Source organism: Pseudorasbora parva, chromosome 2 (genome assembly GCF_024679245.1).
Source record: "Pseudorasbora parva isolate DD20220531a chromosome 2, ASM2467924v1, whole genome shotgun sequence".
Classification (NCBI taxonomy): Eukaryota; Metazoa; Chordata; class Actinopteri; order Cypriniformes; family Gobionidae; genus Pseudorasbora; species Pseudorasbora parva.
Genome location: NC_090173.1, coordinates 3333499 through 3351813, shown reverse-complemented (window position 1 = coordinate 3351813; position 18315 = coordinate 3333499). Strand labels below are relative to the sequence as shown.

At 43.8% G+C, this 18315-nt stretch overlaps 1 protein-coding gene across 1 annotated transcript in view; it reads right to left on the bottom strand.

Moving 5' to 3' along the window:
- LOC137089911 (zinc finger protein 665-like) overlaps positions 1-5481 on the bottom strand; it is a 67226-nt gene extending 61745 nt beyond the window's left edge. The window contains exon 1 of the mRNA XM_067453481.1: positions 5274-5481. Coding sequence (XP_067309582.1) covers positions 5274-5481 — 208 coding nt within the window. The remainder of the gene's footprint in view (positions 1-5273) is intronic.
- Positions 5482-18315: the final 12834 nt, after the last annotated feature.

Sequence of the window (18315 nt, the reverse complement as noted above, 5' to 3'; positions counted from 1 at the left end):
AGGTGTCACACACTTTACTAAAACAACAGCAACAATTCAGACCTGGCCGATGAAACTCTGTTTCATGTGACAGCCAGGATGAAAATTGCAACAGGCATAATAGTGCCATTCAAATAAGTCCACATCTGACTGTGAAGCTGTTGATAATGTCAGAATTAACTGTGATTCTCTGCATTATTTTTGTCTCAGGTTTACAACTGCAATTCCTTGGAGGATGGATGCTGGAAAGGGGCTAACACCCCCACCAGAGCCAGAACAATGGAATTGTCAGAACAATCTGAAATGAGGGAGATGGGTGCGAAAACACTTGATGGGGTCATTCACACTTCACAAACAGTATACATGAACTCCTAGTGTAGCACTGGAACTAAATTATGCAACACGGATTGTTATTGATAAGACTCCACCCATCTCCCAGACACGAACACAGAACACACACCTCCTTCACTAGACCCTCATATCACCATCACCTAAAATAGATCGTCTTTACAGACTGAACACTATACATCATAGATGACAAAGATGGCATAGAGTCCAAAAGTGTTACTTCACTAAAGATCTATTGTCCATCTTTTCACACCAACAGATCCAAATAGCTTCACACACACAGGATAGTAGAGTTGGTCCCATGATGACAGTCTCACGAAGACACACATAGCAAACGCTATTCACTACATCCTACCAACTCATAGGAATCACACACACACACAAGCACGCACACACACAAGCACACACACACACACACACTGTGACAAGGAATACACAATCCCCATTATTGTATGACTAAACAGATCTGCCTTAATTGCATTGGAAGATTCCTGAACAAACACAGTGGTTATTATTTATATATGTATATCTTCATAATTGTGATTGAATATTATTGATGTTATTATATATGCATATCATCGATTTAAATATATAAACTGCACTGAATTTTTGCTAAATTTCCTAGGGGATACAGACCAAGAATACTTAAATTCCGCTATCACTTTATCCCAGTGATAGTGAAGAATTAGGTGATTAAATATATTTAATCCACCCAACCAATTATGACCTTAAAAAACACTTGAGAGAAGGTGTACCAATCGCACTGCTGACATGAACCTACATTGTTTTTTCATTTTTGTTTTCTTGTATTATATGTTCTTATGCATTTCTCTACGGCTTCAAGTTCATCAGTGTTCAGTCGTCAAGTGGACATTAAGATGCTTTCAGGTGTCAAACACCAAACAGCGTGTCACTACGGAGAAGCCTTCCACATATTGAAGTCTGCCCAGTGAACCACACCATTGGAGGTGTGAGGATTACACAAGGAGGGTCAGATTATCATTGCGAAGGTAGAACACCTGAATTCACCCACCAGCTGGAACTCAATTTACACACACCTGGTGAGACGGTGTCCTGCAGGTGAACAAAGAACTTTCCGAAGGTCTCTGCAGCTGCTATATTACAAAGACAATTTCTACATCGCAAGGATTACAAACCAACATTTAACTATGATCCCATAAGACCACCAGAGTTTGACCCAACGGGATCAAGAGGTGGAATCGTCTCAGGTTACGTATGTAACCCTAGTTCCCTGAGGGAACGAGAGGCTGCGTCGAAACGCTGTGAGAACGCCTCTGCGTTAATGCGTCGTGAAGCGCCTGTAGAACCATTCCATCGGAAAAAAGATCGATTGTCGGCGTGATGACGTCATCGACCGGAAGCTATAAAGCGTCCATGAAAACAAACAGGAACTAACTTCTGATAAAGCCTGAAGTAAGTGATCACGGACACGCCGGGAGTATGGCAGAGCGACGCAGCGTCTCGTTCCCTCAGGGAACTAGGGTTACATACGTAACCTGAGACGTTCCCTTTCGGGGAACTCGAGCTGCGTCGAAACGCTGTGAGAACGCTTATACCCACATCGCCATAGGACCAAGTGTCTCGTATGTGTGAAGCCGAAGCGCACACGGTTACGAGAGAACCTGCGCCCCAACAGTAGATGCCAGGTCTAGTTCATAGAACCTGACGAAGGTTAACGGAGACGACCATCCGGCCGCGTTACAAATATCGTGGAGGGAAGCCCCCTACAAGAGTGCTTTTGAAGCAGCCATACCCCTGGTTGAATGCGCCCGGACAGCCAGTGGAGACGGCTGCCCGGCCGCTTCATAAGCAAGTGAGATGGCCTCGACCACCCACTTGCTCATCCTCTGCTTGGATACTGGAGCCCCCTTCTTAGGGGGTCCGAAACAGACAAATAATTGGTCAGATTTCCTCCACAGGGCAGCTCTGTGGACGTAAGTATCCAGTGCCCTCACAGGACACAGCAGATTTAACCTTTCCTGGTCTGACGTCTTAAACGGAGGAGGACAGAAGGCTTGTAGAGTGATGGGGCCCCGTGGGCTCGTAGGAACCTTGGGGACATAACCCGGCCTGGGATGCAGAAATGCTTTCACCATCCCAGGCGCAAACTCTAAACATGAGGGCCCTACCGACAGGGACTGAATATCTCCTATTCTTTTAAGAGACGATATGGCCAACAGAAAGATGGTTTTTAGGGTGAGGAACTTGTCCGAAACCTCCTCCAGAGGTTCGAACGGTGGTCCGGACAAGCCCCTCAGAACAATGGCCAAGTCCCATGCTGGGACCCTCGAGTGCATAGCCGGCCTCAACCTTAAAGTGCCACGAAGGAAGCGTGTTATTAGAGGGTGTCTTCCCAAAGACACTCCACCGAAAGGGACGTGGAAGGCACCCAAGGCCGCCACGTACACCTTTATTGTGGAGGGGGTCAACCCTGCCGAGAACCTTGCCTGCAGGAACTCCAGCACTGTACCAACCGGGCAGTTAACTGGGTCCCACTGGCGTTCTCTGCACCATGCTGAGAAAAGTCTCCATTTCAAAGCGTACAGCTTCCTTGTGGACGGGGCCGGATGGGTCAGAGAAAACCACTGCGGGCAGTGGGAATTCTCCGCCGAAGCAAATAGGTCTATTTCCGCTTTCCCATAAACCTTCCACAGGAGCTCCACCACCTCTGGGTGGAGTCTCCATTCCCCGGGCCTCAGCCCCTGTCTCGACAGGATGTCTGCTTCCTGATTCAGGGCCCCCGGGATATACACTGCCCTGATTGACAGCAATTTCCCTTGGGCCCACAGGAGGATCCGATGTGCCAATTTGTCCAACGGACGAGACCTCAGACCCCCCTGGTGATTTATATAGGCGACCACCGACGTGTTGTCTGTCCTGACTAGCACGTGGTGGCCCCTGAGGTCGGGCAGGAACTGTTTCAATGCAAGAAACACTGCGAGCATCTCTAGCCGATTTATGTGCCAGTGCCGCTGATGTTCCTGCCATAGACCCTGGGATGAGCGACCACTCATGGTCGCCCCCCAGCCCGTGAGAGAGGCATCTGTCGTTAGCGTTACGCGACGAACATGAGCCCCCAACACGGGACCCTGAGATAAAAACCCCGGGTTTTTCCACATGACCAGAGCACGTAGGCATCGCCGCGTGACTTTGATCGTGCGGAGCGGATTTCCCCTCGGGGAGAACCCTTTTGTTTTGAGCCACCACTGCAGTGGCCTCATGTACAGTAGGCCAAAAGGTATCACGTTGGACGCTGCTGCCATGAGACCTAACAGTTTCTGGAACTGTTTCACAGTGACGGCCCGGCCTAGCTTCTGTTCTTTTACGGCTGCCAGGATCGATGCTATGCGTGTTGGCGATAATTGCGCCCGCATAATTACCGAATCCCAGTTCACACCTAGAAAAGTGGTTCTCTGAGCCGGAGAAAGCACACTCTTCTTGGCGTTCAGCCTCAACCCTAGCTTCGACATATGGGCGAGAACAGCATCTCGATGCTGAACCGCCATCTGCTCTGTATTCGCTAGAATCAGCCAGTCGTCGATATAGTTCAGAATGCGGATGCCCTGCAGACGCAGCGGCGCCAGAGCTGCATCCACACACTTGGTGAACGTGCGGGGTGACAGTGCTAGACCGAAGGGAAGTACCCGATATTGGTATGCCTCTCCCCCGAAGGCAAACCTCAGGAACTTCCTGTGATGTGGAAGGATGGAGACATGAAAATACGCATCTTTGAGGTCTATGGGGACAAACCAATCCTCCGACTTGATCTGCGATACAATCTGTCTGAGTGTAAGCATCTTGAATTTGAGCTTGGCCACCGACTGATTCAATAGCCGCAGATCTAATATCGGGCGTAAGCCCCCATCCTTCTTCGGCACGATGAAGTAACGGCTGTAAAAGCCAGACTCCCTGCTGGGAGGGGGAACCCTCTCTATAGCCCCTTTTTGCAGGAGTGTCTCTACTTCCTGTGCCATTACCAGAGCCTGCTCCGGGCCCACCTCTGTAGGTAGGACACCGCAGAAAGGAGGTGGCCAACTTCTGAATTGAATGGCGTACCCCTTTTCTATTATCTGCAGGACCCAATGAGATATATTTGATAGACGTTTCCACTCGTCTAGAAAATCTACTAAGGGAACCAGCCTCTCGAGGCTGGCCTCTGGTGTATTTTGAGCAACAAGCACAGTGCCCTGAAGCGGCGGACCGGCAGGGAACAACTGACTTGACTGCTCGGGGGCCCCCCGGAGGGGGTGCGGACCACCCTTGGGTGGCCCGCGGAGACCGACTCCGCCCCGGCATTGCGGCGGGGTTGGCAGCGCGGCCCCCCGAGGGTGCCGTAGGGAAACGGGTACCGTTGGCAGGGGTAAACACCGTTTCCCTACGGGGGGAACCACCCTCAGCGTCCTGACGCTTCTGGCGTCAGGAACGCTTCGACGAGGCCTTCTTGGCGATCAGGACTGTCCGCAGATCAGCCCTGCCCCTCGAAGGCCTCGTCTGAGAGCGCCGCCCCTCGTCCCCGCGCTGAGGGGGAGCTCGGGCAGCGACGCTCTGTTTTTGTTGAGCCCTATGTGAGGAGCTCGTACTCGGTTTGGGCTGCTTGATGGTATCGGCAGCAGCCCCAGGGACCTGGACCCGGAGAGGGAGGAACTGCTTGAGCGCCGCAGCTTGCTTTTTCGACTCCTGGAACCTCTCGGTGACAGTGTGGACTGCGTCACCGAAGAGGCCTCCAGGAGAAAGCGGCGCATCAAGCAGGAAAGCTTTCTCCCTCTCCTTGATGTCTGTGGGGTTCAACCATAGGTGTCTCTCCGTGGCCACCAATGCTGCCATGGAGCGGCCAACACATCTGGCCGTCTCCTTGGTGGCCCGGAGAGCTAAATCAGCTGATGTTCTCAATTCAGCGACAATATCTCCCCCCACAACATCACTACCATCCAGATCCCTCAGCAGGTCAGCCTGGTATGCCTGCACGATAGCCATCGTGTGCAGGCATGCAGCCGCCTGACCCGCTGCCGAGTACGCTTTACCCACCAACGCCGACGTTGTTTTTAGAGGTCTGGTGGTTAAAGTCAGGGCCTTAAGGGATGATGCCGAGGAAGGCGAGAGATGGCTCGCAAGCGTCTCTTCAACCTTTGGCATCGCCCCATAACCATATTGTTTCAGCCCGGCGATGTTACTGTAGACCGAGGTCTGCGGGCTGAAAACTCGATATGATGCCGGTCTCCTCCATGATCTTGCCACCTCGGTGTGCAAGTCATGGAAGAACGGCAGGCCCCGCCGCTGAGGCTCTGAAGCGCGAGACGGCAGGAATTGTTCGTCTAACTTGCTGTGACGCTTTCTTCCTGCCTCAGTTCTCTCAGTGGGCCAGTCGATGTTTAATCTGGCCACTGCTCGCGTCAGAACCTCAACTAGTTCCTCACTAGCAGGGGACTGAAGTGGCGAGTCTTCAGTCTCGATGCTTTCAACGTCCACCTCCTCAGAGCTGGACAGATGAAGCACCGGCGACTCTCTCGGGGGGGAAGAAACCGCCATGCGTGCTTCCATGCCCCGAGAAGAGCCGCTGGATGGAGCAGGTGAGGGCAGAGATAAGGCAGCGCCCGTCTCTAACCCCTCTGCAACATCCAATTGTGATCCCCACGACTGCAGCCATCGCTCCGCCTCGGCGGCAGCGGGACCAGAGCCGCGGGGAACACGAGCCGAGGCACCCTCCTCGAAGAGTGCCCGGCGGGAGCGCAGCGTTCTTAGTGGTAATCGCTCACAATGCTCGCAAGCAGCCCCCTCGAGGGCTGCCTGGGCATGCTGCGCTCCCAAGCATGCAACACAGAGAAGGTGTGTGTCCCCGCCCGTGATGTAGTGTGGGCAGGGAGGAACACACTTCCTGAAATTACAGCTCTCACTCGCCATCTCTATCTATCTTATTTTCTCTTTATTTTTGTTAAACTAATGATATTTAACAAAAAGGGTGGAAAATCTCTGGATATAGACAGACAAAAACACCAAATAGACAGACAGGTTCACACAGATCGCTTGCTGAAGGCTCAGAAGCTAGTTCCTGTTTGTTTTCACGGACGCTTTATAGCTTCCGGTCGATGACGTCATCACGCCGACGATCGATCTTTTTTCCGATGGAATGGTTCTACAGGCGCTTCACGACGCATTAACGCAGAGGCGTTCTCACAGCGTTTCGACGCAGCTCGAGTTCCCCGAAAGGGAACTGTAAGGCTGGAAAAACCTAGTCGATTCCGAAATGTCTAATCGCTCTGAGAAAACAAAGGAAATTAGCATCTGAACTCATTCATACAGTTAGAGTCTCTGTCCGAGACGACATCACACTGAGTGAACCATCTATGAATGACTCTAATTTACATGCCTTTCCTTTCACATGAAACTTCCCCCAAACTCCTGCAGCCTCTCATATTGAAATCACCTGAAATGCACCAGAAATCTCTTTGTTACAATGTCAATCCTCACGATACAGTATTATATGTGTTTGATATCATTTGAAATGTCTCAGTGCGACTGGTACACATATCTCAACTCCACAGAAGTAAACTAGAACATCATAAATGTTTTATGATGAGTTTAAAAATATCTTTCCTTGGTGTATGGTGGGTGTGGCTTTCAGCCATTTGGCCTCTCTTCTAATCAAGTCTATAGGACCTGATCAATGCAAATTCCTATTGTGAACTGGTGTTTCCATTTGAAAGAGTTTCAAATGGTTCTGGGTATGGATCTGGTTCTGGGTATTTAAGGAAATGTTGCAAAGAGCTCAGGGCTCGATACTGTAGTCAGGTCAGCCCGTAATGCTGGACGTTTAACCCATGCAGCATTATGTAACCTTGATAAGTCAGGTATACATCTCATTCTTTACTTCAGAGTATTTGATGTGAAGTATACTTTCGAATTGATTATGTAATTGGCATTATACATTTACCTGACTGTTAATAAATTGTTACACTTTGATTGAGTCTGACTTGCTCTGGAATTATTCAGGTTACGAACGGACATAATTTCAACAAAGGGTTAAACGGAATAATTAAATGTGTACGTAAACTATTAAATATAAATTACCAAATAATTGGCATTCTAACCTAAATTCTAAATTGTGATTAAATGGAGTCAGATTAACGAGGAATTGGAAAAAAATCCCTTTTGCCCCGCTGAAGACCGAACGCGCAGCGACCTTCACCCGCTGATCGTTAAGCCTCCATTGGGACGATTTGGGCGGCCTTACACAAGTAAACCTCACTCCTCTGTCCTCAAGAGACGCTCTAGTGACTGACGCATTAATTCATCATTAGTTCATCAATAGCATCAAAGCATCAGGAAGAGCTGAAATCTGCAAAGACTGAGTGTATTAAAGAGGACAGTGAGAACACGAGTGATCCAGACCCTGCAGAATGAAACACACTGAAGATCCTGAAGAACAAAGAGGTTGGTGTTTATTCTTCATTCATTCATGATGCTGAAGAACATTCATGATAGGAAGACTCAACACTTTAACACATTTACATAAAGATTTATAGTTTTCACGTGAAATTCTGCATCCATTGTACGATTTATTTTTTTCCACCTCGGAAGGGTGAGTCGAGATGGGCATATGGGCAACCCCTCTGTGCACGTCCCTGCTCAAGAAATTGCACATTTCTGTGCTCATTTTTATAGTTATCTTTACCATCAAAATTATTCTGAAGAGGCAGCTTCTAGTTTTATTATCTTAGGTGATGACAGAAATCTCTGTGATAGTGAAATTACTTTATTAGTAGTTGATAACTCAATTATAGAACGTAAAAACAATAAATCACCCAGGACTGATGGGCTTACCGCAGAATTCCACAAATGTCACAAGCATGCCAAGCTCCAGCCCTCACAGTACCAGCACATTCAGGCGGTGTCTCATTTCAGAAGGCTACATCCTCCGGAGGTCGCATTTGAAGGCTGTATACGTCATAAGGCCGTCTCATTTCAAAAAAGTGAGTAGGACACTCCAAATGCGACCTTCGAATGTGTCCTTCTTTCACAGGACTTCGGAGTGTGCATGAGGTGTATCCTTCATGGCTGGAGATAACCCACAATTATTTGCGTCGCCGTTAACAACCGTCATTTAAAAAACATATATTATATGAAAAAAACGGCACCACCGCCATATACATGCAGGCGTAGGTGTGTTGTTTAGGGATAACTTTTTAGTGCATTTTAAACGTTTAGAACAGTAAATGGGTTAGGGTTAGGGTTAGGTTAGGGTTAGGGTTAGGGTAGACAAGAAACATTTCATAGTCATTTTCAAGTTATAAATTATTTTCATTCATATAACTGGCGTGAGAGCGCAATGAGGCTGAACCTGTTGTTGGCATAGCAACGTGATACTTCTTGCCTGTGTGTCCTACGAAGGACGTTTCGTTTAATTCTAGTGCTGCAACAACGCGTCGACGTCATCGATGACGTCGACTACGGAAATACGTCGACGTTCGTGAAATGCGTCGACGCGTCGTGTCAGGCGTTCATCTCGCGTAATGTTGGCTTCTGCTCCTGGTTCTATCACAAAAACCTAGACCGCGAATATCAAAAGTATGGGAATACTTTAAACAGAGGCCAAACAGTGTTTCCCACACATAGACTAATTTGTGGCGGACTGCCACATAATCAATAACGGCCGCCACATTCGTCATTCATTCATTTTTACGCTATTTAAAAGACGCACGCATATTCGTTTAGCTCTCTCCGCCCTTTTGCGCGTCTCTTACTCACTCACACACACACGCGTTGCATTCGACCGTAAAACAAGTTTTATTGCATTTTGGCGCATTTAGTATGACATAGCTTTTAAAACCAGAGCAGTTGAATAACAGAGTTGCGACACGGCTTCATCACGCGGCAGCACGCGGTCACGGCGCTCATATAATTCTAAACAAACCAGCACGGTGTCAATCAATACAGACCAGTGTTTCCCAACCGGGATCCCGAGCAAAAGGTGCCGGGGACGCACTTACACTTCGGTTCATCTCGCATCTGATGACGCATCTTTATTATGGGTTGTAACTTGAAAATAATGCTGTATGTATGTTTCTGTCGATGGATACACGTGCTGACTCCTCAGGTATACACTACAACAACAGCGATAATAAAAGAAAAACGTGGGCAAAACAGTCTCTCTTTGTAAATTTTATAAAACGCATGCGAGTGCTGCCGTACGTCCGAATATGAGCAGTCATTTTCACCGTCATCACCCCCGTGTAGCAAGGAGACTCGAATGAGAAGATGTCTTTGTGCACTCGTCCCAAAGCGCGCAAATATTGAGTTATCTTTCAAATCCTGTGCTTAAATGGACAAACTCACAAAAAGTATGTCAAAATGTCATAGCCTACTCTATGCCTTAAGTGAACTTTATACAGAAAATACGACGATCCTTGGGTCTTAAAGGGGCAGTAGCATTCACTGCTGTCTGTTTAATGTCAAACAAAAGATAAAGACATCACTCACTGCTCCTGACTGAATAGCTTTTGTGAGTTTAATAAGGATTATTTTTTAAATTTTATACAGTTAAATATTTTATACAAAAATAAATGTGGTTATTTTACTTTGATTACTTCATTCCATTTCTCTACCTAAAAACTAATGTTAGACCTACCTGAAAATCCTGAAAAGCATTGTTTATTTTATTCTCATCTTTGCTCAATAGTATTTATTTGTGCTGCTGCTTCTATTTAAGTTATCTGTTCTTATTTTCTTCATTTTTATTTGACAGTAGTCCTTTTTCCCTTGAACATAGCAAATACCGAACTGTACTGAAACGTGAACCTAAAACCGTGATACAAAGCGAACTGTGAGCAGTCTGTACTGTTACACCTCTAGCTTAACTTATGTGAGGGGGTGCCACAGAATTGTGAAAAATTTCAAAGGGTAAAAAATTAATCGTTAGATTAGTCGACTAATCGAAAAAATAATCGTTAGATTAGTCGACAGAAAAAATAATCGTTAGTTGCAGCTCTATTTAATTCTGATTGAGGACACTCCGTAAACTGCATCCTACACAGGAAATGAGACACAGCTTCAATCTCCGAAGATCTGATCACACACACCTGCATGTCATCAGTCCTCATCATAGCCAGCACTTAAAGGGTTAGTTTACCCAAAAATAAAAATCATTTAATAGACATTCATGTAGCGTCTGTGGTCTCTTTCGTCAGGATCAAAGATGAGTCAATTCTGATGTTTATGGTGGATAGCTTTTAGCAACAGACACATTAGGGGCTCCTTTTGGCAACATTCGCTCTCAAACTACTTTCAAACTTCCCGCGGATCGGAGACACGATCACTTGGAAGAACTGAGAGAGAGCGCTCCAGCTCACAGAACACTCTGAGAGGTAGTGATGGGCAGACCGAGGCTTCGTGAAGCACTGAAACAGTTGAAGCAAATGTGCCGAAGCTTCGAAACAACACCTGACACCCGTCTCCATGACGCCATCTAGTGGACACTGGCGTGTATTGATCTGAAATAACCTTGACTGTGATCTACTATGTAAAAAAACAAAAAGTTTTTAACATCTGTCTGACAACTACTTGGTTTTGTAACTTGTAACCTCCTCATTGTAAATAACTTTAGTTTTTTGTTTTGTTTTTTGTCATGAAAAATTAAGATTATTAAAAGAAATAAAGCCACAATGTGTCATTTGTTCCATAACATTTCTATAAAAAAAAATATGAATTGCTCTGCTGTTGAAGGACTTGGTCGATATTTTTCTTTCTTTTTTGGGGGGGTGAATATGAATGATGTTGTATGATTGTTGGCTGTCTTTGTTATTTTTGTTATCTGCCTATAGGGGACTGCAGATGAAAAGTAGTTATTTTTTTACTAATTCTGGCATATTTACATGGTGTATTTTTATACAACAATGTTCATGAATATGCTTGGTCCCTATTAAATAAATGAATAAAATAAAAATATATATCACCTATGAATATCTTTTATATATCTATATAACTCTTTATATTCTATATCTATAATTCTAATTTAGCCTATATGAATGTGCAACTATAAGAATATCTATCCTATCGGTCACTGATCAGTCAATACAGCCTCATTTAGATCTAGCCTAAATATAACTAACCATAGCGCACAATAAATCTCACTTATATCACAAAATCTCTCTCTTCTCACAAAAACCCATGAAGTGAAGATGGATTAACTTCACTTTTAAACTGTGGGGAATGAGGTTCATTCAGATGTGTGGTTTGTTCCCGCCCCTTTTAATCAAAGCAGTCTCGACAGGCGCACCTGATGAAACACTTCAGTGCTTCGTTTAGTGGGAGTCACGTGACATGGGTGTGTCGAATCACAGCTCGGAGCAGTGTTTCAAAGCATCTGCGCTTCGGGATCTCGACACAGCGTCGAAACGTCAGGTTCGCGTCAGCCATCCCTACTGAGAGGACTCACACGCATTCTTTTATACTCAACACAAAGCAACCCATGCAAGTATAAATTCCATCGAAATTTAGATGTGTTTTAAGACGAGTAACCCTGTTTAAGGTGATATTGTTCTTTGATGGCTCTCTGTAGTAATGTTTGTGAAATGCCATTCTGAACCCTTCCTTTCTCTTCTTTCTCTTTTTCTATTTGTCATTACTCTGTATATACGTGTATTCTTTATTTAGTCATATGTATTCGTAGTATCAATTATTAAAACCATTGTATCCATGTTTAATTGCCATTGTTACTGCTCACAAAGCATAAATCACTTTAATTTTCAGATCTAGCTACAGCTCTCATGAGTATCTTTGAATACTTTACTAATATCCCAATAGCTCGGAAAGTTTATTCTAAAGTTTAACGGATCAGATGAGTTTTGAATTAATTCTTTAAAGGTTATTCTGTAATGATTTAATATATATTTGTTAATTGCAAATCCATTGTTGTTAACCAAATTTATATTGCTTAAATACCAAGGATAGGTATGTCCTATTGGGTGATTTGAAGATTTATAGTTTGATCATAACCAGTTATGATTAATAATAAATAATTAAATATTAATTCCCTATTGAGCTAATTTAATTTATTATTATATGTAGCCCAGTCGCTACATTCACGACAAGACGCACACCACGATTCCTTCTTAACACTTTTTTGATTTGGGCATTCCTCTCTTGGAGAAAAAGACCGTAGGTCCCGTTAAAGTTATTGAATTTTTGGGCATTACTCTTAATTCTAACCGCATGCAAGCTTCACTGCCCCTTGAGAAATTATCGTGCATTAGACAAATTATGAAAGTCGCTCAACTTTCAAGGTCCTTTTCAAAAAGGGACTTGCTCTCTCTTTTGGGCCACCTCAATTTTGCGATGAGAGTAATTCCTCAAGGCAGGTCATTCATTTCCAGGCTCCTGGACCTTTCTAAAACTGCAAAAAATCTCACCTATGTTGTATTCTTGGACGCAGGATGTAGATCTGAGCTAAAATTTTGGTCTCTGCTCCTAGATAAGTGGAACGGTATTTCCTTTTTTCTTAATGATTTCATGGAATCGTCTTTAGCTCTTAATCTCTATACGGATGCCGCGCCTTCCATAGGGTTCGGAGGGGTTTTCAAAAATGAATGGTTTGCATGCGCCTGGACAGAAGAATTGCGGTCTTTACCTGCCGGCAACTATTCGACAGCCCTTTTAGAGTTGTATCCTATTATAGTTCCGTTCATTCTCTGGAGTAAACATTGGGCTAGGAAGCAAATTCTGTTTTTATGCGACAACGACGCTACGGATTGAAAGAATCCAAAATAATCAAAGATATTTTGATATTTTTCTTTGAACAAATACATTTGTTTTACTGTGTTCCACCCCCCTCTCTCTTATCAGTGGGGCTGTTTGGGATTCCTAAAGACAAAGAGATGTTGAGGGCCTGTAAGCCAAATGGTGCCACACCTGTAGTACAGTGGGGGAAGTCTGGTCTGACTGGTCAGTTTGAATGTCTCAGGGTTTCAGTCACATGGTCAAGGGATGTATAAAAGAAGATTACAACTGTTGCTCGGGGGCTTCTTCCTCTGACGGTCTCTCTTTTCTCTGGGGGTCTCTTTCCTCTGACGCTGTCTTTTCTCTGGCTGTCTCTTCTAGGGCCTTCTTTGGCTCTTCTCTTTGCTCTCTCTCTTTCTATCTTTCTATCTCTCTCTGTCTCTCCCTATCTCTCAGGTAACATTCAATACATGCTGGGTACGATTAATGGTATAAGTTTTATCATCTCATTCATCTATTTTGTAACTATTTTAAGTGTAACCATAACCGGATTCTGTCATTAAATTCTTTCAATTACAAATGATTTGCTAACTAGTTTTGGTTTGGTATTGACTTTGAAGTGCTCCCTATTGCAATACAATATAGTCACATTAAAGCAACGCTCTCCCACATATTTTGCTATTGTAACTGCGCTTATTTCCGTCGTTTTTAAACTATTTAAACTAAATCGAGTTTAAGCTAAGCAACGTTAAACAAAACATAACTAATGATCTGGATTAACAAAAACATACTAAAATACAATCCCAGACGAACACACACTGTGGAAAATAGGTAACGTTACTGTTAAATACCAAATATAATACAATTTACAATTAAAACTCACCTCAGAGTCAGGAGAAATCCGTCAGAAGAAGGCAGATCCAATTCGACCGTTGGCGGTGAGTCACTCTCAAGTGCGCACTGCGCAGTGATATGATTCTTCCGCAAAAAATAGTTCCAAACAAAATATGACGCAGAGCTCTGTACCGCTGAGCTTCACAAATAAATTAAAAGCCTATGATTTTATTCATTATATGCAGCATTCAAAATTAACTAGGTTGATAGATTGTTTGTTTTATATTATTATATAGCCAGCCAGATTTTTACCACCAACTGGAACTGGTAATTTAAGGCCAAACATCGATATTCAATAAAAAAATAAAAGGCTTTTGAAAGTACGATTTGTTTTTTTTGTTTTTTTTAAGGGATCGCGTTGTTAAAACAATGCAAATGATAGTGGGTTTTTTTTAGATCTTAAGTGCAGTAAAAAAAAAAAAAAAAATTGGATTTAAGAAAATAAATTAAAAATTAATCCTGAAAAAACAAAATGTATGTTACTAGGATCACAATATATGTTAAAAACAACATCTAAATTACATTTGACATTGGAAGCGACTGTAGTTCCACAAGTTGAGGTAATTAAATTATTAGGTGTTATAGTAGATTCAAAGATGACATGGGGAAGTCACATAAGTCAAGTGTTGCAGAGCATGGGTCGGAGTATGGGTATGATCAGACACTGTAGGAAATGTATTCCACAATGGTTGACCAAACAACTTGTTCAGTCATTAGTACTTTCCCAGTTGGATTATGCATCTGTTGTTTGGTCAAACACAAACGAAACTAATTTATACAGATTGCAGATCGCTCAGAATAAAGCAGCACGAATAGTTCTGGGCTGCCCATACAGAACCAATGTTATGATAATGCATAATGAATTGGCCTGGTTAACTGTTAAAGGAAGACTTAAGTATTATTTACTAACATTCGTTAGAAATGTCATTACAACCAAAATTCCTGAAATAATTTATTACAAAATGAATTTTTTTATAGATACTCATAATTATGGAACACGACAAAGCATTAACACAAGAAGTTTGCTGCCTATTTGCAGAACTAATCAAATGCAGCGTACTGCTGTCTATCGAGCCATGGTTGCATGGAATGCATTGCCCGTATTTTTGTTGTTTGAAAATAATAAAAAGCTATTTCAAAAAAAGTTAAAGATTTTCCTTTTTACACAATAAGGAGCATGAGTGATGGTTTAGGATTGTATTTCTGTGATGATTATTGTTGCTATGTTAATGATAAGGATGGTGATACTAATAAGAATAGTGGTAATGGCAATGATATAATAGTAATAATAGTGAGAATGATAATGTTTACTAATAATAATAATGTTATGGTTAGAGTGTTTGATTTATTGGGTTGGTTTTGTTTTTGTTTTTTATGAGCTGTTTATGTATGTATATGTGTATTTATTTATTTTTTCTTATATGTATTATGTATATCAGGGTGCATAGAGCTTTCATGTCAGTGTGTGTGTGTGTGTGAGCGTGTGTGTGTATGTCATGTATAGATATGTGTGTACAAAATATATACTGTATGTGATGAATTTGAGGAGACCCCAGGAAGAATAGCAACTGGCATGCCAGGAGCTAATGGGGATCTTAATAAAGAAAGAAAGAAAGAAAGAAAGAAAGAAAGAAAGAGCGCAGGAGGGACTTAAAGGTTTACTTCAGCGCTGGGAAGATGAATCCGTATTTAAACTGGGTCATTAATGTAGTAGAAATGTGAAATTATTTTTGAATTTGGTGCTTTTTAGACTGAGAAAAGACAGAAAATTTATTTTATTTCACGGGATGAAAGACAACAATTCCCAGAATGCTTCGCTGCCCTATGAGGCCACTCCCAAAGCCACCGCTACTGAATCACTGGATCACTTTCCCACCACGTTCATATTCATAAAATCAGTTCAGTTAACAGACACTACAATTAAAAACTGAACGTGTCTGTTCAGTATAATGTGATTTAGCCGCTGAGAGAGTGTCACTGCACAAACGCAGCAGGAGCACGATCATTCGAATGTACTCCAGGGTTTCTACTAATACAAAGCCATATGCTAATCGGTGAAGTAACCCTGTAAGACCGTATCTGGACAATTTTAACCATTAATTAAGTCACATACCCTATATGTAGATATCAGAGAACAATTTAAAATATTGTTTCAACTCATTCTAAGGCACCTTTAAATGATTCAGTGAATGACTCATTAAGACATTTTGTTTTCATTTTTTTTCTTCTTCTTTCCATATTCAAAAATGTCTTTTAGTTAAGGTTTATTAATTTTAACATTTTATTTGGATGCCCTTTTTTATTTTGGGCACCTTCTCTCCAAATTGTCTGTGCATATCCTGTTGGAAGCTTTTTAATAAATGCACACAGCCGAATAGCTGTGTCCTGTGGTGTTTTTTCTGCAAACAAGCCCACAAAAGGGTTTTTGGGGGCCCAAAAGGGTTAACCCACACAAGGCCTGTTTGGGTTTTCTGTGGGCAGGCCCACAGTGGGTTGCCCACACTAATTCCTCGTTGGGGCCCAAATAGGCAAATCCGCTATGGGCCCCGCATGGGCTAACCTACTGGGGGCCCGTGTGGGTTTTCTGTGGGCAAACCCACGGTGGGTTGCCCACACTAAACCCAAACGGGGCCCAAACGGGCACAGCCGCTATGGGCCCCGCATGGGCTAACCCACTGGGGGCCCGTGTGGGTTTTCTGTGGGCAAGCCCACGGTGGGTTGTCCACACTAAACCCAAACGGGGCCCAAACGGGCACAGCCGCTATGGGCCCCGCATGGGCTAACCCACTGGGGGCCCGTGTGGGTTTTCTGTGGGCAAGCCCACGGTGGGTTGTCCACACTAAACCCAAACGGGGCCCAAACGGGCACAGCCGCTATGGGCCCCGCATGGGCTAACCCACTGGGGGCCCGTGTGGGTTTTCTGTGGGCAAGCCCACGGTGGGTTGTCCACACTAAACCCAAACGGGGCCCAAACGGGCACAGCCGCTATGGGCCCCGCATGGGCTAACCCACTGGGGGCCCGTGTGGGTTTTCTGTGGGCAAACCCACGGTGGGTTGCCCACACTAAACCCAAACGGGGCCCAAACGGGCACAGCCGCTATGGGCCCCGCATGGGCTAACCCACTGGGGGCCCGTGTGGGTTTTCTGTGGGCAAACCCACGGTGGGTTGCCCACACTAAACCCAAACGGGGCCCAAACGGGCACAGCCACTATGGGCCCCGCATGGGCTAACCCACTGGGGGCCCGTTTGGGTTTTCTGTGGGCAAGCCCAACAGTGGGCTTGCCCACAGTTAGCCCACATGGGGCCCCAAAGGGCTTGCCCTTGCCCACACTGTCCCACAGAAAACCCACACTTACCCACAGTGAGCCCACACTGGCGTGTTTGCTGGGGTGTCTGTTCTTCGTGAGCTAAAAATGGGGTGAATTTTCAGTAGTACAGCTTTCCAGCGCCCTCCGGCTGCCAGAATGAATTGAAAACACAGCATATCACAGTCTACTGCGCTCATAATCACACATCCGCGGATTTTGGATAAAGATTTAATAAATAATACTTCTCTGTATAGAAATTTGACTCAAACATGTGAGAATCTATCAATATTTCTCCACATCTGCACACTTTTGACGTAAAAGCCCTGAGGGAAGTTGTTTTGTCGAGTGTCTTCATGACGACCTGAGAGGAGTTTTTTATGAATGGGAGCAAAAGACGCGCATATTACAATCAAAAGGTAGCGACGCCCAAGATCATATTCATAACTCCTGGCACATATTAACACATTACGGTCACTATAAGACTTTGAGAATAAAACAGAGGTAAAAAAAATTAAACGTTAGTCTTAGATCTTTTTAATGATGTATAGTTTGTCAAGGTAATTACTTACACCTGATAGTAATTTTGAGCTAATTTAAGAAAAGAGCGCTTCAGCACGTCCTCGTGACGGTTATCAGGACACATGTCCATCATGCTGCCTTCATGTGCTCTCGGAATTATCGTAAATATGAGTTTCCTAGGTAGGGGAGAGCAGGGGCGAAAGTACAATTTTTCAGAAAAACACACTTTTCTAAGAAAATATTTTAGACAGAGATATACATTTGCTCTGGTCATTTTACATTTAGTTTAATCAAATGTTTCAAATATAACCTGACAGTACAAACTTAGGTTTAGTATTTTTTTTTTTTTTGTGCAATTTCGATCTATTTGATCATTTTTTTCTTCAACAATATGAACAATATGAAAATCAAATGAGCATAATATGCATTATATATATATAAAAGTGGGACAAAAGTAACAAGTGTTACTTTCGTCCCGACAGGAAGTCCTGACATTTAAACACGATTTACTTTTATACTGAAAAACTCTGAAAAGAA